At 44.1% G+C, this 23,231-nt stretch overlaps 1 protein-coding gene across 1 annotated transcript; it reads left to right on the top strand.

Moving 5' to 3' along the window:
• The first annotated feature begins 992 nt into the window (after positions 1-992).
• LOC120027087 (cyclin-dependent kinase 6-like) lies at positions 993-19,244 on the top strand. The gene is made up of 5 exons (XM_038971927.1): positions 993-1,411; positions 6,039-6,174; positions 15,743-15,924; positions 16,063-16,096; positions 19,119-19,244. The coding sequence occupies exons 1-5, from the start codon at positions 1,188-1,190 to the stop codon at positions 19,242-19,244; spliced, it is 702 nt and encodes a 233-aa protein (XP_038827855.1). The 5' UTR covers positions 993-1,187.
• Positions 19,245-23,231: the final 3,987 nt, after the last annotated feature.

Genomic DNA, 23,231 nt, shown 5'->3' with positions numbered 1-23,231 from the left:
GTTGCAGTAGGAACTGTGTTTTTCTGTAAGGAATACGCCCCAACCCCCCCCCCCCCCCCCCCCCTCAACCCCGGTATTATAGTTACTGCTTTGCTTGAGCTGCAGTTGAAGAGGTGGTAGCTTACTGCTGAGGGATGGGGGTTAGAGAAGCGTGCACCATCCGACTACCTGTGTGGGATATATGATGTGCTGTGTGTTAGTTTGAACATTTATCCAAAGGAGGAATGTTTCATAATTTCATGGACACGACCAATGTTGCGACTTTCACTGATAGCATGAAACAAGGTAGGCTGAAATGTTCATATTTTACTTTTTGGGTTAGAAACATGTATTTTGCATGCATGTCCTTATTGTGTTATTTTACCAATTAAATTGCTGCATTCCCTTTTTCATTAATGTAGACTATTAAAAAAATAAAAAATAACACATTCAATTAAAATAAAAAAATCTGCTGTGCAAAAAACTGCGATAAAATTGCATTATTACACCATAACTATTAATGACATGGAAAGGGAGAGATATGTGTTTAAATGGACTATAGGCAGTTTAAACAATACAAGTCGGTAAACAACCACGTGCTCGCAACAGTTTGTCGCCTATAATAAACCATAATTAGTCGACTGATCACATTTGGAAAACGATATCGTAGCCTGGATGTTTTTGTGCATATCATATAGTAATTTTGCTTTATATTTTATATTCTGTTCTTTCAAGTTCTTTTGCTTTTTCTAACTCATTCGTCTACAAATCCCTCATTATACGCATGAATATACGTATTACGTTATTGTTGTATTATGGACTGATTTATGCACTTAGAGAACTTATGTAAAAGTGATCAAATGTAAATGTCCTTGTTTTAGAGATGCCAGATGTTGTGTGAGGTTGCTAGAAGGACATGAGGTTCATGCGCGTAATGAAGTGGGAGTGGATCAAGTCGAACGCATTGGGGGTTCTCTTGTTCATAGTCGGAATGATGACACAATGTTGTAGCCTACCTGGACCTCCGTTTGACCAAAAACAGGCAGACATATAAGATGTTTACCTCTGCAACCTCTGTCTTCCTCTAATTTAGGCATTGCACGTGCCAACAACTCTGTTATGTGAGGATGGCTTTGTAAAAACCCTGGCTCTTCACATTCGTCGGGATTCCCCGCAATATTCTCAACAAGAAAAAAAAATCCGCAAAAATGGACAATGAAAGTGTAGGACAAAGATACGAGCCTGTCGCCGAGATTGGCGAAGGTGCTTACGGAAAGGTGTACAAGGCACGAGATTTGAAGAACGCGGGACGCTTTGTAGCCCTAAAAAGAGTTCGGGTTCAGACGGAGGAGGAAGGGATGCCCCTCTCGACCATCCGTGAGGTGGCGGTACTGAGGCAACTGGAGGCATTCGAACACCCCAACGTGGTCAGGTAAGCAGAGATGGAACTGGGAGAGGGGGGTGCATCTAACAAGGGCCTCTCCTCTACCAGGAGTTCCATTATCTCTTCATGCTCTTATAACTCCTGGTATTTCTCTCTTTAAATGGCTGCATAATGTCTATATACACTGAGTGTACAAAACATTAAGAACACCTGCCTAATATTGAGTTGCAGCCCCCAACCTTTTGCCTTCAAAATAGCCAAAATTCATTGGGGCATGGACTCTACAAGGCGTCGAAAGCGTTCCACAGAGATGCTGGCCCATGTTGACTCCAATGCTTCCCACAGTTGTGTCAAGTTGGCTGGATGTCCTTTGGGTGGTGGACCATTCTTGATACACATGGGAAACTGTTGAGCGTGAAAAACCTGCAGCGTTGCAGTTCTTGACACAAACTGGTGCACCTGGCACCTACTGTACTACCATACCACGTTCAAAGGCACTTAAGTCTTTTGTCTTGCCCATTCACCTGCTGAATGGCGCACACACAATCCATGTCTCAAGGCTTATAAATCTTTCTTTAACCTGTCTCCTCCCCTTCATCTGGACTGATTACTTTTTAGTCATTTAGCAGACACTCTTATCCAGAGCGACTTACAGTAGAGTGCATACATTTTATCACATTTTTTATTTTATTTTTTATTTATTTTTTACATTTCATTACATTTTACATACTGAGACAAGGATATCCCTACCGGCCAAACCCTCCCTAACCCGGGCGACGCTATGCCAATTGTGCGTCGCCCCACGGACCTCCCGGTTGCGGCCGGCTGCGACAGAGCCTGGGCGCGAACCCAGCCCAGCGCGAACCCAGAGACTCTGGTGGCGCAGCTATCACTGCGATGCAGTGCCCTAGACCACTGCACCACCCGGGAGGCCAATTGAAGTGATTGAAGTGGATTGAAGTGACATCAATAAGGGATCATAGCTTTCAATTGGATTCACCTGGTCAGTCTATGTCATATTCTTTTGTACACTCAGTGTATATAATTTGCATATGTCAGAAATACATCTATATAATGTCAGATATACAGTATCTGCCTCCTTGGGATGTATTGCAGAGGCTTATGGAGTTGTCTTATTGACATTTTGAAAAGTAGTAGTTTTGTAACTATAAACACTTTTTGATACTGGTGTTACTATAGGGCCCCACAGTGGAGGTGTCATAATACTTAGCAGTCAAACAGGGAAATGGTTCCAATTGTTTTTCCACCATTCATTTTTCATATAGGGAATTTTAGAAACACTTAAAACAAGGACTGTGTTTCATGTAGGCTTACCCTGGTGTGATGTTTTGATAACCGTGTAAATATCTCTTGGACAAGGTGACTTTTTTATTTATGGGTATTTATGGGTATTATGGATCAAACTGTGGTAATACAACTTGATGGATTTTTTGTGTGCAGTACCTGTGACAGACATTCTTGGGTGATATCTGTTCACTAGATTAGTCATGGGTAAAGTCATTCCCAATGCTGGTGAGAGTGACATTTCACAGAAAAGTCAATGAACTGCTGTTAGGAATGAATAAGAAGAAAGAAGAGATACTGTATTCAGCTGATTTTGCCCCATTCCAGTATCCTACAAGAGTTGGGGATATAAACTGTGTTGTCTTTAGTCATCCAGGCCACAAGACAACATAAAAAGGTTGTTATGCTTGCAGCTGTAGACTCCCATGGGTCAGTTTGGAGGTCAGTTCGGTCCGTCAGGGAAACCACGTCATTTACCGGCCTTGCTCAAGGTCTAACCTTGCCATTTGGCTTTTGAGTGCTTTTGGATTAAAAGCTTAATGGAAACGTTTTAATAATACAAATGTTATTCTACGCCCTGCTGGTCCCACCACAGCCTCAAAGTGCATCATTATCCTCTTAAACTGAATAAATGAATAGATTCTCATTTGAGATTCCACGTATCGAAGGTTCCCCAGATTGAGCTTCATGAAATGATGACACAAAATGTACCATGACTCCCTATACTTTATGGTATGCATCTAATCTGTCTATTCTGTAAAGTTCCCTACACTTTTAGAAAAAAATAGTTCCTAAAGGGTCCTTTGTCTGTCCCCATAGGAGAATCCATTTTGGTTCCAGGAAGAACCCTTTTTCGTTTGAGGTAGAACCTATTTGGGTTCCATGTAGAACCCTCTGTGGAAAGGGTTTTACATGTAACCCAAAAGGATAATACCTGGAACCAAAAATGTTTCTTCAAAGGGTTCTCCTATGGGAATAGCTGAAGAACCCTTTTAGGGACTAGATAGCACTTTTTCCTCTAAGAATGTATACATAAGCCCAAGGTTGAATCCACACCAAAGGGGGTCTGGTCTGGTCTATATCTGTAAAGCTAAACAGCATGGGAGTGAGCTGACACTGAGCAGGATGCATTCTGGACCTACTGTGTAACTACAGGCCTGCCAACCCCTGGATGTTTTAGAATGACGCCCATTAGTCATCCCATATGTTCAGTGTCTGGCGAGAGGCTGCATTGTAGCAGAACAATCACGGTTCTGAGGAGCGTTTAACCTTGCGTTTCCAACCGGGAGGCTCGCTCGTTCCGTGACATCATGGGCGTATGGTTATAATACTTTGAAAGAATCACTCCTTATAAACCTTTGATAACAGTACAAGGGGGGCGTTGCGCGGTGCATAGAAAGAAAAGGACTACCTTCCTTAAGAGTTGGTGGGGCAGCTTTCCCATGCTTTACTTCAAAACAATTCAGACATTACACACATCAAATGCAATGTTACTGTTATTAATGCAGTGCTGTTGACTTTCGAAATATTTGAAGAAATTGAAATATGGATTTCACTGTAAATATGAAATATTTTAAATTAAATATAAGAATTACTGCATGAACGCAATGTGGCATACAGACCATATTGGCCCCATAGTGCCATTGAAATAATGATAGAGCGATGTCAGTGAGTGGATAGATTCCATCCATGTTCCTTTCACACACTGGTTGGTTGCCGTGGTGAGAGATGCTGCTCCAACAACGTCTGGTGGTTAGTCATGGGCAGTCCCTGCTTCAGTTGCCATGGCGCATCACGCGTTGCCGTGGTGCTCCTGGAGGAATGTTTGTTGTGGTCCTCGGCTCTTTGAGGAAGACACTGGCCGTCTTCTCTAGGCTTTTCACCAAAGCTTGCCCCTGACACAACTGCCAGAATAATCTGGATGTTTGGGCTCGTTTTGTTTCCCTGTAAAAATACAACCACAAGTTGATGTATTGTGTTGGATGCTCAGGAGTCGCCAAGGGTTTCCCTCGTAAAAGTCATATAATGTAGCTACAACATTATTATTGGCATTGTCAGGATAGAGCCTGAAGGATAGGTTTAGTTTTGTGGTCAGAAATCAAAACATGCCTGAAGGAGATAGGTCGTAACTACGTTCGCTTGATGAGTCACCTTTTCTTAGACCTGAAGAGTTGCATTTGCTCCCAGATGTATTGGCTAAGGCTTTAGCTCAGCGGGCTAAGGGGTCTTGTGGCATGCAGGAGACCTGGATTCCAACCCTGGTAGGTTGCAGTTGCATGTTTTTTAAGAATGAGAATTCCTATTCAATTTCTTTGACAAGGTGTTCAACTCTCAAGTGATCTTGTTGTGGTTACTGTACTGTACCATTCCACACATACTCTAAAGCAGTGTAATTTCACTGGAATAATGGCTAGGAGATCATCATTCAGGAGTAAGGAGTCATTTCAGATTGGTTCCTTTCGTTTAGCCAACAGAGCCCCAGTAGGTTAAAGCATTGCTCGCATTCTTTCAAACTGTTAGTAAAACTAGCCTGGACAGTTACCTGACACTATAAAGGAATTTCTTCCCTAACTGAATCTTGATTATTTAAATAGATTAGATCTCTCTCAGGTTTGGAATGATACTAGAGATCCTATCAAGTGTGCTTTCTCCATATTTCAGAAGGCAGTTTGCACTGGAAAAATATGGTTTATCATAGATGGTGAACTCAGCAACAAAAAAAACTTCCCTTTTTCAGGACCCAGTCTTATAAAGATAATTCGTAAAAATCCAAATAACTTCACAGATCTTCATTGTAAAGGGTTTAAACACTGTTTCCTATGCTTGTTAAATGAACCATAAACAATTCATGAACACACACCTGTGGAACGGCCGTTAAGACACTAACAGCTTACAGACTGTAGGCAATTAAGGTCACAGTTATGAAAACTTAGGACACTAACGAGGCCTTTAGGAATAACAATGTAAACTCAGCAAAAAAAGAAACGTCCTCTCACTGTCAACTGTGTTTATTTTCAGCAAACTTAACATGTGTAAATATCTGAATGAACATAACAAGATTCAACAACTGAGACATAAACTGAACAAGTTCCACAGACATGTGACAAACAGAAATGGAATAATGTGTCCCTGAACAAGCGGGATCGAACCAGGGTCTGTCGTGACGCCACCAGCACTGTGATGCAGTGCCTTAGACCGCCGCGCCACTCGGGAGCCTTAATGAACTACAAACAAACCTTTTATAAACCCTTTTATAAACATCTATAAACATTTTATAGATTAGACTTTTATATAAGTGTTATCATAATATCAGACTCACATAACAATGCTAAGCAGCAGTATTCACTCTCCTCTGCCTCTCTCTCTGCAGACTGTTCGATGTGTGTACTGTGTCTCGGACCGACCGCGAGACCAAGCTGACCCTGGTCTTTGAGCATGTTGACCAGGACCTGACCACATACCTGGAGAAAGCCCCTGATCCTGGGGTGCCACCTGAAACTATCAAGGTGAGTCTGACGTTACTGCTGGGATTGATACAGATCTTGGATCAGATTACCCTCACTTAATACCCTTCCCCATTGGAGGGGGAAACACGAACACAGATTTTAGTGTCTAGGGGCAACTTCTCAGTTGAATTGTAAATTGTACTCATTAGGTCTATGAATAGAGTGCATTCGGGAAGTATTCAGACCCCTTGACCTTTTCCACATTTTGTTACGTTACAGCCTTATTCTAAAATTGATTTTTTTTTTTAAATGTCCCTCATCAATTTACACACAATACCTCATAATGACAAAGCAAAAACAGTTTTTTGCAAATTTATAATAAAAAAACACTGAAAATATCACATTTACAAGTATTCAGACCCTTTACTCAGTACTTTGTTGAAGCCCCTTTGGCAGTGATTACAGCCTTGAGTCTTCTTGGGTATGACGCTACAAGCTTGGCACACCTGTATTTGGAGAGTTTCTCCCATTCCTCTCTGCAGATCCTCTCAAGCTCTGTCAGGTTGGATGGGGAGTGTCGGTGCACAGCTATTTTCAGGTCTCTCCAGAGATGTTTGATCTGGTTCAAGTCCGGGCTCTGGCTGGGCCACTCAAGGGCGTTCAGAGACTTGTCCCGAAGCCACTCCTGCATTGTCTTGGCTGTGTGCTTAGGGTCGTTGTCCTGTTTGAAGGTGAACCTTCACCCCAGTCTGAGGTCCTGAGCGCTCTGGAGCAGGTTTTCATCAAGGATCTCTCTGTACTTTGCTCCGTTCATCTTTCCCTCAATCCAGACTAGTCTCCCAGTCCCTGTCGCTGAAAAACATCCCCACAGCATGATGCTGCCACACTATGGTTCAAACTCCAAGCGGGCTGTCATGTACCTTTTACTGAGGAGTAGCCTCCGTCTGGCCACTCTACCATAAAGGCCTGATTGGTGGAGTACTGCAGAGATGGTTGTTCTTCTGGAAGGTTCTCCCATCTCCACAGAGGAACTCTGCAGCTCTGTCAGAGTGATCATCGGGTTCTTGGTCACCTCCCTGACCAAAGCACTTCTCCCCCGATTGCTCAATTTGGCCGGGCGGCCAGCTCTAGGAAGAGTCTTGGTGGTTCCAAAACTTCTTCCATTTAAGAATGATGGAGGCCACTGTGTTCTTGGGGACCTTCAATGTTGCAGAATTTTTTTGCCACCCTTCCCCAGATCTGGGCCTGGACACAACCCTGTCTCGGAGCACTACAGACATTTCCTTCAACCTCATGGCTTGGTTTTTGTTCTGACATGCCCTGTCAACTGTGGGACCTTATATAGACAGGTGTGTGTCTTTCCAAATCATGTCAAAATCAATTGAATTGACCACAGGTGGACTCCAATCAAGTTGTAGAAACATCTCAAGGATGATCAATGGAAACAGGCAAACCTGAGCTCAATTTACAGTCTCATAGGAAAGGGTCTGATTGATTAGATTGATGAGGAAAATATATTTTAAATCAATTTTAGAATAAGCCTATAGCGTAACAAAATGTGGAAAAAGTCATGTGGTCTGAATACTTTCCCAAGGCACTGTATGTGGATCTTGTTTTTTGCAGAGTATTCAGGGAATGTTTCTTCCCTGGCCCAGACAGGAACAGAGAGGATGGAACTCCCAAACATCAGAAAGTGTTCAGGCTTGTTGAAGGGCAGCACATGTGTCCGGTGTTAATTTTGGCTCTCTTTTTTTAGATTTAGTCTTAGCCATTTTGACTAAAATATCATTAAGTCTTAGTCACATTTTTGTTATTTGAATATGATTTAGTCTAGTTATTGTCAAAATGATGAAAACATCGAGCCATTTTAGTCAACTAAATTCCCTTTTATTTTAGTCACATTTTAGTCACATCAATCAATCAAATGTATTTATAAAGCCCTTCTTACATCAGCTGATGTCACAAAGTTATGTACAGAAACCCAGCCTAAAACCCCAAACAGCAAGCAGTGCAGGTGTAGAAGCACAGCGGCTAGGAAAAACTCCCTAGAAAGGCCAGAACCTAGGAAGAAACCTAGAGAGGACCAGGCTATGAGGGGTGCCCAGTCCTCTTCTGGCTGTGCCGGGTGGAGATTATAACAGAACATGGCCAAGATGTTCAAATGTTCATAGATGGTGGAATGGGGACAGCAAGGAGTCATCAGGCCAGGTAGTCCTGAGGCATGGTCCTAGGGCTCAGGTCCTCCGAGAGAGAGAAAGAAAGATGGATAGAAAGAAAGAAAGGAAGAAGAGAAAGAAAGTGTTACACAGTGTTACACATAAACAAACGTACAATCAATAACACAATAGAAAAACCGTATGTACAGTGTCTGCAAATGTAGAAGAGTAGGGAGATAAGGCAATAAATAGGCCATAGAGGCGAAATAATTACAATTTAGTATTAACATTGGAGTGATAGATGTGCAGATGATGATGTGCAAGTAGAGATACTGGGGTGCAAAAGAGCAAGAAGATAAATAACAATATGGGGATGAGGTAGTTGGGTGTGCTATTTACAGATTGGCTGTGTACAGCTACAGTGATCGGTAAGCAGCTCTGACAGCTAACGCTTAAAGTTAGAGAGGGAGATATGAGTCTCCAGCTTCAGTGATTTTTCAATTCGTTCCAAGCATTGGCAGCAGAGAACTGGAAGGAAAGGCGTCCAAAGTAAGTGTTGGCTTTGAAGATGACCAGTGAAATATACCTGCTGGAGTGCGTGCTACGAGTGGGTGTTGCTATGGTGACCAGTTAGCTGAGATAAGGCGGGGCTTTACCTAGCAAAGACTTATAGATGACCTGGAGACAGTGGGTTTGACGACGAATATGTAGCGAGGGCCAGCCAACGAGGGCATACAGATCGCAGTGGTAGGTAGTATATGGGGCTTTGGTGACAAAACGGATGGCACTGTGACAGACTACATCCAGTTTGCTGAGTAGAGTGTTGGAGGCTATTTTATAAATGGCATTGCCGAAGTCGAGGATCGGTAGGATGGTCAGTTTTATAAGGGTATGTTAGGCAGCATGCATGAAGGAGGCTTTGTTGCGAAATAGGAAGCCGATTCTAGATTTAATTTTAGATTAGAGATGCTTAATGTGAGTCCGGAAGGGGAGTTTACAGTCTAACCAGACACCTAGGTATTTGTAGTTGTCCACATATTCTAAGTCAGAACAGTCCAGAGTAGTGATACTAGTCGGGCGGGTGCGGGCAGAAATCGGTTGAAGAGCATGCATTTAGTTTTACTAGCATTTAAAAGCAGTTGGAGACCACGGAAGGAGTGTTGTATGGCATTGAAGCTTGGTTGGAGGTTTGTTAACACAGTGTCCAAAGAAGGGCCAGATGTATACAGAATGGTGTCGTCTGTGTAGAGGTGGATCAGAGAATCACCAGCAGCAAGAGCGACATCATTGATATATACAGAGAAAAGAGTCGGCCCGAGAATTGAACCCTGTGGCACCCCCATAGAGACTGCCAGAGGTCCCTCCGATTTGACACACTGATCTCTATCTGAGAAGTAGTTGGTGAACCAGGCGAGGCAGTCATTTGAGAAACCAAGGCTATTGAGTCTGCCGATAAGAATGCAGTGATTGACAGAGTCGAAAGCCTTGGCCAGGTCGGTGAAGATGGCTGCACAGTACTGTCTTTTACCGATGGCGGTTAGGATATCGTTTAGGATTTTGAGCGTTGCTGAGGTGTACCCATGACCAGCTCGGAAACCAGTTTGCATAGTGGAGAAGGTACGGTGGGATTTGAAATGGTTGGTTATCTGTTTGTTAACTTGGCTTTCAAAGATTTTAGAAAGGCAAGTCAGGATGGATATAGGTCTATAACAGTTTGGTTCTAGAGTGTCTCCCTCTTTGAAGAGGGGGATGACCGTGGCAGCTTTCCAATCATTGCGGATCTCAGATGATACGAAAGAGAGGTTGAGCAGGCTAGTATTATGGATTGCAACAATTTCAGCGGATCATTTTAGAAAAGAGATTGTCTAGCCCAGCTGATTTGTAGGGATCCAGATTTTGCAACTCTTTCAGAACATCAGCTGTCTGGATTTGGGTGAAGGAGAAGCGGGGGGGGGGGGGGGGGGGGCTTGGGCAAGTTGCTGCAGGGGGTGCAGAGCTGGGTAGGGGTAGGGGTCAGGATAGGGGTAGCCAGGTGGAAGCATGGCCAGCTGTAGAATGCTTATTGAAATGATCGATTATCGTAGATTTATCGGTGGTGACAGTGTTTCCTAGCCTCAGTGCAGTGGGCAGCTGGGAGGAGGTGCTCTTATTCTTTATGGACTTTTTGGAATTAGTGCTGCAGGATGCACATTTCTGTTTGAAAAAGCTAGCCTTAGCTTTCCTAACTGTATATTGGTTCCTGACTTCCATGAAAAGTTGCATATTGCGGGGGCTATTCAATGCTAATGCAGAATGCCACAGAATGTTTTTGTACTGGTCAAGGGCAGTCAAGTCTGGGGTGAATCAAGGGCTATATCTGTTCTTAGTTCTACATTTTTTGAACGGGGCATGCTTATTTAAGATGGTGAGGAAAGCACTTTTAAAGAGCAACCAGGCATTCTCTACTGACGGGATGAGGTCAATATCCTTCCAGGATACCTGGGCCAAGTCGATTAGAAAGGCCTGCTCGCTGAAGTGTTTTAGGGAGCGTTTGACAGTGATGAGGGGTGGTCATTTGACCGCGGACCCATTACGGACGCAGGCAAAGAGGCAGTGATCGCTGAGATCCTGGTTGAAGACAACAGAGGTGTATTTAGAGGGCAAGTTGGTCAGGATGATATCTAAGAGGGTGCCCATGGTTTCGGATTTAGGGTTGTACCTGGTAGGTTCCTTGATAATTTGTGTGAGATTGAGGGCATCTAGCTTAGATTGTAGGATGGGATGTTAAGCATATCCCAGTTTAGGTCACCTAACAGTACGAATTCTGATGATAGATGGGGGGCAATCAATTCACATATGGTATCCAGGACACAGCTGGGAGCTGAGGGGGGTCTATAACAAGCGGCAACATTGAGAGACTTGTTTCTGGAAAGGTAGATTTTTAAAAGTAGGAGCTTGAATTGTTTGGGCACAGACCTGGATATTATGACAGAACTCTGCAGACTATCTCTGCAGTAGATTGCAACTCCGCCCCCTTTGGCAGTTCTATCTTGTCGGAAAATGTTGTAGTTGGGGATGGAAATTTCAGGATTTTTGGGGGCCTTCCTAAGCCAGGATTCAGACACGGCTAGGACATCAGGGTTGGCAGAGTGTGCTAAAGCAGTGAATAAAACAAACTTAGGGAGGAGGCTTCTGATGTTAGTAGAATGGGGGATAATGACTTTGAACTGGAGCTAATAATGACTGTTTTGCCCATTGATGTTTTCGAGTCACTAAACTTCGAGTCCGAATCAAGTTCTAAGTCCCCTGTGCTCGAATCCAAGTCTGAGTCACCAATGTGTAAAATGCGGTCCGCCAATACATGAATGATAATGGCTAGAATCAAGTTGTTTCTCTGAGGAAAAGAGGGAGACTTGGCTAGTACTTTGTCTACAGAACCTGGCTATGAAATGCAGTGGGGAAAGTGTGAGTGTTGAGCAAGACTACAAATGTAAAGACTTTTCTATACTCTAGGGAGAGAAAAACATAGCTAGACTGTTGTTTTACTATTAAACTTAATGCTGCTATTGTTTTTAATTTCATAAAGCAGCTTGTGTTTCTTAACCGTAGTCTGGATCTGAGTACCTCCTCGACCCTTCAACGAATGCGAACACATTTGGGTCTGTCTGATTGAGGACTTTTGAGGAAATGGAAACGTTGTGTACGTTGCCCATGCGTCGTCAATGAGCCGCGTGGTGCAATTCTGGGCAATTCTGTGACAAGTAGAGCTCTCCTTCAAGGAGTGAATGGGAGTCAATTGGGTGCAATATTACAAATCTTTTCCGAGATATGAGAGAATTATTTTGTTCTCTATCATATCATATAGTTTTGGAATAGTGACATTACATACTTTCAAGGAAAATAAGCAGGTTTCTTGATTCATACCCTGACTTTGAGAATTGCGTGAAGATTAGCTTAGCAACCGCGTGACGCAGCATGACAACATGAACGCGATTGGTCGAAAGTCTGCTGGGTGAGGTGTTATACGTTCCTCTTTTTTTAAATTGTTTAAATTTTATTTCACCTTTATTTAACCAGGTAAGCTAGTTGAGAACAAGTCCTCATTTACAACTGCGACCTGGCCAAGATAAAGTAAAGCAGTGCGACACAAACAACAACACAGAGTTACAACTGGAGTAAACAAACGAAGGCTCCGTGCAGGATTTCGCCACAAGCGTACAGTCAATAACACAATAGAAAACAAAGAAAGTCTATATACAGTGTGTGCAAATGGCGTGAGGAGGTAAGGCAATAAATAGGCCATAGTAGCGAAGTAATTACAATTACTTACAAACACTGGAGTGATAGATGAGCCGATGGTGATGTGCAAGTAGAAATACTGGTGTGCAAAAGAGCAGAAAAGTAAATATAATCAATATGGGGATGAGGTAGGTAGATTGGGTGAGCTATTTACAGATGGACTATGTACAGCTGCAGCGATCGGTAAGCTGCTCAGATAGCTGATGTTTAAAGTTAGTGAGGGAAATATGTCTCCAGCTTCAGCGATTTTTGAAATTCGTTCCAGTCATTGGCAGCAGAGAACTGGAAGGAAAGGCGGCCAAATGAGGTGTTGGCTTTGGGGAGAGTACCCAAGAAAAAAAGACCTGAAAAAAGTATTTCCCAATGGGATTCCTGTCTCCTCTTTCTCTAATGTTGTCAATCAGACAGGTGTTGTGTTCCGCTTCCTGTGACAGGGCTTAATGTTGCCATGACTCCTCAGCTGTAATAGGTGTCAGAGCTTACCTGAGGATATTTAATAGACCTTAGTGTTAACCTTGTGACTATTGTCTGCTCACAGCAAATGGTCAGCTTTATGGTCTATGAGCTAACGTGAACCCTGTGTTGGTGTTTTCATATACTGTACATCAGTGTAGTTTTTCTAAATGCAGCTGTTTTGGTGGAATAGCCAAACATGTAAGATCAAGTCGACTGGATATGTATTCTTGAAGTAAGCTTTACCATCGAGGCATACTCAGCCGAACCACATAGACTCCAAAGCAAGTATGGAAAACCACTTGTTGGGTGGGAGTGAGATCTCCCCCATTCATTCTCAACATCCAAACAGCATCTGGAGGGATGAGGGACAATGGATAACGATCAAGTGCAAGATGACAGCGGCACCGTCCCTTTTATTTCCATGACAGTGGACACTGCAAACCCCGGCCCCCCAACTACTTAATTTACACCCCTCCAGACCAGAGGACACCAGATTGCAGACCACCCCTCCAGCCCGCACCAGCCCACTCCTCCAACCCCACTGCCCATCTCACCCTAGCCCAGCCTGTCCATCCACTCCTCCTGACCCCTTTCAGGCCTCCAGTCAGACCCACCGCATGGTAATTGATGAAAGAGGCCCCGGGAATCAAATGAGCTGGAAGGACATCAAGCGGCCGGTCTCTCTCCCCCAGCCTTGGGGAGTACGGCTGGTCTGACGCTGCCCCCCCAGAACCCTCATCTGTCCCCCGTCTCCAGGCCTGTAAAAGGCTGGTTAATGAAGCATAGGGAGGGAGTTACACTAACGCTAACTGGCAGATGTCCTGTATTGTGCCCAGCTACAATAAACAATATGGCCGCCTCTTGCATATTAGCATGAGAAAAGGGGCTGCACTCAGAGAAGCAATGTTTTGACTCTTTTTTATGTGGTTGACTTTTTTCAGGTCTTTTTTTCTTGGGTACTCTTCTTTTTTGGGGGGCTTTGGTCGCTTGCCTTGTGTTTCCTAGCCAGCTTTCTCTGGCTGAGCTGCTGTCATAGACGGTTAGGTTGTTGGGTAACTTGTTGCTCTGTGTCACCTCCTGTGACATTGGTTTGCATCAAGTCAGGTTTTTTTGTGCATACTATCTGCAGATGAGAGATTAGATATTAATGTCAGTCTGATAGTTTGACATTATCCCCAGCCCTACAAGCTATTCACTGCTATTTGCAACTAAAATGGATAAACTCTGCATCATGAATCTTCACTTGCATCATGTACTACTGTATGACTGTTATATGAATGAACTGAAACAGGAGAGAGGAGATGGAGCATCGAGGGGGAATGGTTGTTGTTTGTATGTTTGTCCTCGAGTCACACTTCTGAGATAATTGGGGTTTTGTAGGAAATGCTGTTGAAAGGAAACATGTCGCAAATGGCCATTTAAAGCAAACAGAGAGGAACTCATGGGGGCGGTACCATTGTGTCAGCTCCCTAAATAACTGCCTCTGCCCCTGTCTGTTGACCTGCTAGGTCATGGGTGGATGGATATTCAAAAAGGAAGGCCTGTTTACGCTCTCTAGCCTGCCACACACACACATTCCCTCTGCCCTGTATCTTCTCTAACACACAGACACACATCCAGGGTCCTGTCCCTATTCCGTGCATTGTGAGGGGCTCTAGTCCCCTCCCCTCGACCCTGGTCACCCCGCGCCGTTTGCTAATGTTTTCTTCTTGAGTGTGCAGCTCATTGTTTCAGCTCTTTTAATCACTCACCAGCTGCTAGGGTCAGTGAATGGAGCCCCGCGCGGGCCCAGGTCCATGTCACTTGTGAGGTCTTGGCGACGGGTTTCGGGGGGGTAGGCCGCACCGCCGCCTGCTGCAACCCCAGCAGCAGGCCGATTCATGTCGCAACTGTGAAAGCGCCCCTCTTTCTCTCCCTCTCCAGTTCTCTTTCCCTCTCTTTCTTTTTTAATCTGCCCCAATCTCTCTGTCTCTATCACTCAAAAAGCCCCCACTGCCACTATCACCCTCAGTCCTTATGTTGTTGTGGCTGGGCTGAGAGTTTCCACCAGAATGAGGAAATGGCCGTTTATCCCTCCTCTCAGTCTCTCTCTCTCTCTCTCTCTCTCTCTCTCTCTCTCTCTCTCTCTCTCTCTTTCTCCTTTCTTTCTCTCTCCCCGGACTGAGTGCTTGTGGGTATTAGGGCCTGTGGGGCCGTCCTTGGCTACAGCTTGAACTAGTGGGTCTACAATGATCAATCCTCCTCAGCTCGGCCCAGACAGCTGCAGGGTGGGCAGGGAAGGAGGCAGAGAGGCCCACCACCAACAGATCGAGGTAGCATCCCAAATGGCACCCTATTCCCTTTGTAGTACACTACTTTTGACCAGGGCTTATAGGGAACAGGGTGCCATTTGGAATACATATAATAACTACTCCCCACAGCAACATGTCTTTCCTGCCCTGCTCTCTCTCCACAGTCGTGTCAGTTATCAGCATCTGCCACACAAAGGCTTTAAAGGGACACGCTCTCTTTTTTCCTAGTCGACAGGCTGCTACACCGCCTACAAGGCCTCAGTGATTTAACTTCTCTCTGTGGGACTTTTCAGTGTTCTGAGGCCTGTTGATGGTTGATTTAGAAGAGAAACCAATGATGCTGAAGCATTGCACCCTCTGTCAGGGATATCAGGTGTATTTTCTCAGTGTCCGTGTGTCATGTTGTACCTGTTAAGACTGTGTCTGAATGTCCATGTGTCCTAACAGGATATGATGTACCAGCTGCTGCAGGGGTTGGACTTCCTGCACTCACACCGTGTGGTTCACCGGGACCTGAAACCCCAGAACATCCTGGTCACCAGCGGAGGACAGATAAAACTGGCCGACTTCGGTCTTGCCAGAATATACAGCTTTCAGATGGCCCTGACCTCCGTGGTGAGAACCTTACTGTTATACACATGTTATAAACCTCTTATAAACTGTTAAAACACCAGAATATACAGCTTTCAGATGGCCCTGACCTCCGTGGTGAGAACCTTACTGTTATACACATGTTATAAACCTCTTATAAACTGTTAAAACACCAGAATATACAGCTTTCAGATGGCCCTGACCTCCGTGGTGAGAACCTTACTGTTATACACCTGTTATAAACCTCTTATAAACTGTTAAAACACCAGAATATACAGCTTTCAGATGGCCCTGACCTCCGTGGTGAGAACCTTACTGTTATACACATGTTATAAACCTCTTATAAACTGTTAAAACACCAGAATATACAGCTTTCAGATGGCCCTGACCTCCGTGGTGAGAACCTTACTGTTATACACCTGTTATAAACCTCTTATAAACTGTTAAAACACCAGAATATACAGCTTTCAGATGGCCCTGACCTCCTTGGTGAGCATTTTAACATTATACCAGTACCAATCTCATTCCCAGACACTTCCGCCCAAATGCGCGAAGAGTCTGTTGGACCAATGCGTCAAACTTTGCCTTCTTTGAGCCATCATGAAATATCATTAAGTCTTAGTCACATTTTTTGTCATTTGAATAATGATTTAGTCTAGTTATTGTAAAAATTATGAAAACACTGGGCCATTTTAGTCAACTAAATGCCCTTTCATTTTAGTTACATTTTAATCATATCACATTTGTATTGCCTCATTAACCTATAGTAAACAAATCACTGACTTCCATGTGCTCAAACATACAGTGCGTTCGGAAAGTATTCAGACCCCTTCACTTTTTCAACGTTTTGTTACGTACAGCTTTATTCTAAAATGTAGCGCCGATATTATGGGTAATATCTTTTGAATGGTAATGGCTTGAATCAAGCCGTTTCTCCCAGGAACAGAGGGAGACTTGGCTAGTACTTTGGCTACAGAACCTGGCTATGAAATGCAGTGGGGAAAGTGTGAGGGTTGAGCAAGACTACAAATTTAAAGACTTCTATACTCTAGGGAAAGAAAAACATAGCTAGACTGTTGTTTTACTATTACACTTAATGCTGCTATTGTTTTTAATTTCATAAAGCAGCTTGACCAGGCAAAGGGTAGCTAACTAGAAGGCTGGCGGTGACTGGTTAGCTACGGAGAAACAATAAAGTAGCCTGCGTGATGTGTGTAATAGGAGGCGGAGCGAAGCTTGTCTGCCTGTCTGCCCACACTCAACGCTTGCTTCCCCGCAGCGCACCAGCTGATGTAGGCTAGGCTGTGTGTGCCGGGTGTGGCGCGTCCTTCCCACTGCTGAACAGAACTGCGCTGTGCGTCTGTTCTGCTAATATTAATTGTACTTATCACTGAAAAACTCTCAATCACTCCAAAAAACTATTGTAGTAAGATTTTAGTCACAGAGATAATTTAGTCTCGTCATAGTCAACTGAAATTAAACATATTCTTTGTTTAGTTATATTTTTTTCTGAGTCTATTTAGTTAGTTATAGTCTCGTAAATTAACACAGAAAAATAGGTATTTGGTGAATATTTTAGTCACTATTTTTGTTGACGAAATTAACACTGGATTAATCTACCAACCAATCATCTCCCAGAACACCTTCCCCGTACGCTAGCACACCTCAAGCACAGAGCCACGCCTCGCAGTTGTGTGATTCGCTAAAATTAAATGATGATAAATACTTTACTCAGTAAGGTTACTCCCATAGAATTCTACGGTCACTCCAACTAAGGCTGACTTTGAATTGTTGCTGTACCAGGCTTATATGCGCTGTTCACAATAGCCTAGGTATGAGGTTATACCAGGTTATACCAGTTACTGGCTAAAGGATATATAATAGACTAAGTCAAATACTTTTTGGAAAGCATTTGAGGTGCTTGATTTTCCTTGGGTTGCACTTTTTGTACTATTCCATTGGTTCAATTATACATGGAAAACCAAACCTCCCAAAATATTTCACATACTTGACACAAGTCTGTTACATATAGCCAGCCTGGTTCCTCTTCCTACAGTCTCACTAGTCAGACCCCATAGTCTCAAGCAGCATACGTCTGGTTAATATCAGGTAATTAGATAACAGATAGTTAGGAGATGACATAACAGAGGTTATGTATTGGGACTGTGTGTGTTACTTCCCAATGTAAAGAATATTTTTTAAAGAATATCTCCCTCAGCCCTCTCCAACACAAAATACTTGTTCTTCTGGGACAAACGACTGGCTTCAGGCCCTTCTTCTAAAAACCCGATCTCCCTGTTTCTCTCCTCCTCCCTCCTTCTCTTCCTTCACTCTCTCTGTCCATCTTTATCTCATGTTCTGCTCCTCTGCTATCGGTCGGTTGGTTCGCTCTTATTTCTCCAATTGGGTGAACTTCCACTTACTGTATGTGTGCGCATCCCAAATGGCACCCTATTCCCTTGTAGTGCACTACCATAGGGTCCAGATTAAAAGTAGTGCACTAAAAGGGAATAGGGTGCCATTTGGGATGCTGAGAAGAAGTCACCCTTTACCTAGTGGCCTCTCTCTCTCTCTCTCTCGCTCTCTCTCTCTCTCTCTCTCTCTCTCTCTCTCTCTCTCTCTCTCTCTCTCTCTCTCTCTCATCAAGACATTGGGATGTTCTATGGCCTCATGTCCCAATGTTTTATAGTCTCACTCTCACCTCCCACTCAGGATACTTATCTTCTCATTGGTAGACCAGCTCAGTAAAACATCGTCTGTGTTCCAAATGGCACCCTATTCCCTATATAGTGCACAGTGGGCCTTATAGGTCCTGGTCAAAAGTAGTGCACTATAAGGGAATAGGGTTCCATTTGGGAAGCAGACAGAGCGTTTTCTGGTGTCAGTCTGAAGTCTGGAGTCCCTCAGGTAGAATGGGGAGTGTGACAGGCAAACAGAGAGAGAGACTGACAGGATGAGAGAGAGACAGAAAGAGAGCGAGACAGACAGAACGAGAGAAAGACAGACAGAACGAGAGAGAGACAGACAAAACGAGAGAGACAGACAAAACGAGGGAGACAGACAAAACGAGAGAGACAGACAGACAGAACGAGAGAGTGAGACAGACAAAACGAGAGCGAGACAGACAGAATGAGAGACAGAGAGACTGACAAAACGAGAGAGAGACAGAACGAGAGAGAGAAGGCAGGATGGTCTCCTGGGACACAGATGAAAAGCGGCTAATGTGATGTAGCGGGCACTGAAGGGCACCAGCCTGCACGGCAGAGAGAAGACCAGTAAACGATATGGGGTGTGCAGAGTGAGATTGAAGGAAGGGCTGAAGAGACGCAAGTCTCAGGAATCCCTGAAGTGGACGTGACAAGGATGAAATAGACAGTGAGGGAGGGAGCCTGGCGGGGGGACGGAGAGAGATTGAGTCAGCGATACCACCCCCCCTTACTCCTCCTCCTCCTACCCTTCTTCCATCAAGGCTTTGAAGTGGGACTGTCTTGCACTGGGCTCTGATGTCCAGAAATAGCAGGACAGAGGATGACAGAGAGAGGGAGAAGGTCTGAAAGGGATGGGAGCAGGGAGAGATGAGACGTTATTAGATTAGCAGACCTTAACAAGAGTATTTCTGGACTAACTGAGGACATTCATTTATCTGTGGGAATAGTGATGTGAATATACAAATATGTATAGTATTATATTACTTATACAAAGTAAAGATGGCCAAATATGTCCAAGGGAGACATTGTTGTTTCATTTCTAAATGTTTGAGGATCAACTTTATGAAGCACTACCTAGAGAAATGAACAGACAGTCAAGTTAAGATGTGTCATCCAATGTGTACCTGGCCTGTGGTTCTATTTGCTGGGTTCAGTTATTTTATGATAGACGGGGCATGGCCACATCTTGTTAGGTTGACAGTTAGAGCTTCTGTTCTGGAAATTCACCTGGGAATTCACCTTAGGCATCGGTGACAGAAATACAGATCCTGTGTGTGTGTGTGTGTGTGTGTGTGTGTGTGTGTGTGTGTGTGTGTGTGTGTGTGTGTGTGTGTGTGTGTGTGTGTGTGTGTGTGTGTGTGTGTGCGCGTGTGTGTGGGGGTTCCAGATTAATGTTCCTGTATGTGTGTGTGTGTGTCTGGAATCCCCCTATCTCCCTCCCCAGTGATGTTTCCTATGGCTCAGATAAAGAATGCCCTGCCGTGACTGTGCTCTCACTCAGTATGCAAAAACACAACCCATTCACAGTTAGAGACGCGGCACACACACACACACACACACACACACACACACACACACACACACACACACACACACACACACACACACACACACACACACACACACACACACACACACACACACACACACTCATAGTAGGATTTGTCCCTTTCTGTCCGATGATAAAGGATGATACCCACCAGTTACCAGCACACTGAGAGTGGCCTGTCTAGTTATAAAAGGGCACAGTTACAGGCAGCCCAGGTACATACAACTCATTACCACACCTGGCTCCGCTTGACTCATTCCAAACTACCCAGGGCACTGAGAAATGCTGTCTCTGAATAGAAGATGTGTCTGTTCTGTCTCCATCACAGTCAGGATATGAATCAATATGATTCATATTCTGCTTTCTTACAGAGTATATGAGAGCTGCATTTGCATAAGGTACAAAAAGGGCCTCTTCTGGATTTTTCTTTCCTCAACTGAAACTGTTCTAATTCAGAAAGGCAGTTGACGGTTTATGACAACTGAACTTCTCTTTTATGTGTTACATGTGTCTGTGTGTGTGTGTGTGTGTGTGTGTGTGTGTGTGTGTGTGTGTGTGTGTGTGTGTGTGTGTGTGTGTGTGTGTGTGTGTGTGTGTGTGTGTGTGTGTGTGTGTGTGTGTGTGTGATGGGGTCGCTGCATCCCTCAGAGGCCCCCTGACAGTTCCTCCCCTGAGTGAAAGGGGGACTCAGGGACCACCCATCGGGTGGCGCGGAGGTGCAGATCAGGCTGACCCTGGGAGTGGCTGGGGGTCCAATGCTTTGTTTATTGTTTTATAATGACCTCAGGCTCCTGACACCTGATTGTCTGTCTCTGAGTGACAAGCCGATGTGTAAAGCTGCAGAGTTAAGCTGATGGCTTAGGAAAGAGGAAAAGAGACAACCATGTCCTTTTTCCTCCCATCAAACTGAGGATTATCAACCTTTTGCTTTTCTCACAAGCACATGCAGCACATTGAGGGGAAAACATGTTTGTTTTTTATGTATTTTGGTCCCTAAATCAAAAGCTATGAGATCTTGTCCCTCGCTTCAAGACGCTTTGGCCACACCAGAACAAACTCCTAATGGTCTGTTTCCTCAAGGCATATTTAGAACCATATAGTGGCTCATTATTATAATTGATTCGGCCTGTGGGGGTTTCCCTGTCCGTCCGTCCATTCATACCACGGTCAGTCATTATAATGGGAAGCAGACTGACTGGATTGTCCCATGAATGGAATTAGGCACACACACACACACACACACACACACACACACACACACACACACACACACACACACACACACACACACACACACACACACACACACACACACACACACACACACACACACACACACACACACATACACACATACACACACACAAACACACACATTCTCTCTCCCGGGGAAGCATCATGTGCACTGTGTTGCTTCATTCCCACTGATTGTTGTTACATATTTCCAGCTACCAAAATAAACGGTGGTCGTTGTAATACCCAGGGTGAAGAGACATAGATACAGGTGTTAGTGTGGGGTATGTTTCTCCACATAGATACAGGTGTTAGTGTGGGGTATGTTTCTCCACATAGATACAGGTGTTAGTGTGGGGTATGTTTCTCCACATAGATACAGGTGTTAGTGTGGGGTATGTTTCTCCACATAGATACAGGTGTTAGTGTGGGGTATGTTTCTCCACATAAATACAGGTGTTAGTGTGGGGTATGTTTCTCCACATAGATACAGGTGTTAGTGTGGGGTATGTTTCTCCACATAGATACAGGTGTTAGTGTGGGGTATGTTTCTCCACATAGATACAGGTGTTAGTGTGGGGTATGTTTCTCCACATAGATACAGGTGTTAGTGTGGGGTATGTTTCTCCACATAAATACAGGTGTTAGTGTGGGGTATGTTTCTCCACATAGATACAGGTGTTAGTGTGGGGTATGTTTCTCCACATAGATACAGGTGTTAGTGTGGGGTATGTTTCTCCACATAGATACAGGTGTTAGTCTGGGTTATGTTTCTCCACATAGATATAGGTGTTAGTGTGGGGTATGTTTCTCCACATAGATACAGGTGTTAGTGTGGGGTATGTTTCTCCAGATAGATACGGGTGTTAGTGTGGGGTATGTTTCTCCACATAGATACAGGTGTTAGTGTGGGGTATGTTTCTCCACATAGATACAGGTGTTAGTGTGGGGTATGTTTCTCCACATAGATACAGGTGTTAGTGTGGGGTATGTTTCTCCACATAGATACAGGTGTTAGTGTGGGGTATGTTTCTCCACATAGATACAGGTGTTAGTGTGGGGTATGTTTTTCCCCATAGATACAGGTGTTAGTGTGGGGTATGTTTCTCCAGATAGATACGGGTGTTAGTGTGGGGTATGTTTCTCCACATAGATACGGGTGTTAGTGTGGGGTATGTTTTCCCCCATAGATACATGTGTTCGTGTGGGGTACGTTTCTCCACATAGATACAGGTGTTAGTGTGGGGTATGTTTCTCCACATAGATACGGGTGTTAGTGTGGGGTATGTTTTTCCCCATAGATACAGGTGTTAGTGTGGGGTATATTTCTCCACATAGATACAGGTGTTAGTGTGGGGTATGTTTCTCCACATAGATACAGGTGTTAGTGTGGGGTATGTTTCTCCACATAGATACAGGTGTTAGTGTAGGGTATGTTTCTCCACATAGATACAGGTGTTAGTGTGGGGTATGTTTCTCCACATAGATACAGGTGTTAGTCTGGGTTATGTTTCTCCACATAGATACAGGTGTTAGTGTGGGGTATGTTTCTCCACATAGATACAGGTGTTAGTGTGGGGTATGTTTCTCCACATAGATACAGGTGTTAGTGTGGGGTATGTTTCTCCACATAGATACAGGTGTTAGTGTGGGGTATGTTTCTCCACATAGATACAGGTGTTAGTCTGGGTTATGTTTCTCCACATAGATACAGGTGTTAGTGTGGGGTATGTTTCTCCACATAGATACAGGTGTTAGTGTGGGGTATGTTTTTCCCCATAGATACAGGTGTTAGTGTGGGGTATGTTTCTCCACATAGATACAGGTGTTAGTCTGGGTTATGTTTCTCCACATA

This window comes from Salvelinus namaycush, chromosome 32, assembly GCF_016432855.1.
Source record: "Salvelinus namaycush isolate Seneca chromosome 32, SaNama_1.0, whole genome shotgun sequence".
Lineage (NCBI taxonomy): Eukaryota > Metazoa > Chordata > Actinopteri > Salmoniformes > Salmonidae > Salvelinus > Salvelinus namaycush.
The sequence above is the reverse complement of the archived record's forward strand: the minus strand, read 5'-3'. Positions and strand labels throughout refer to the sequence as shown.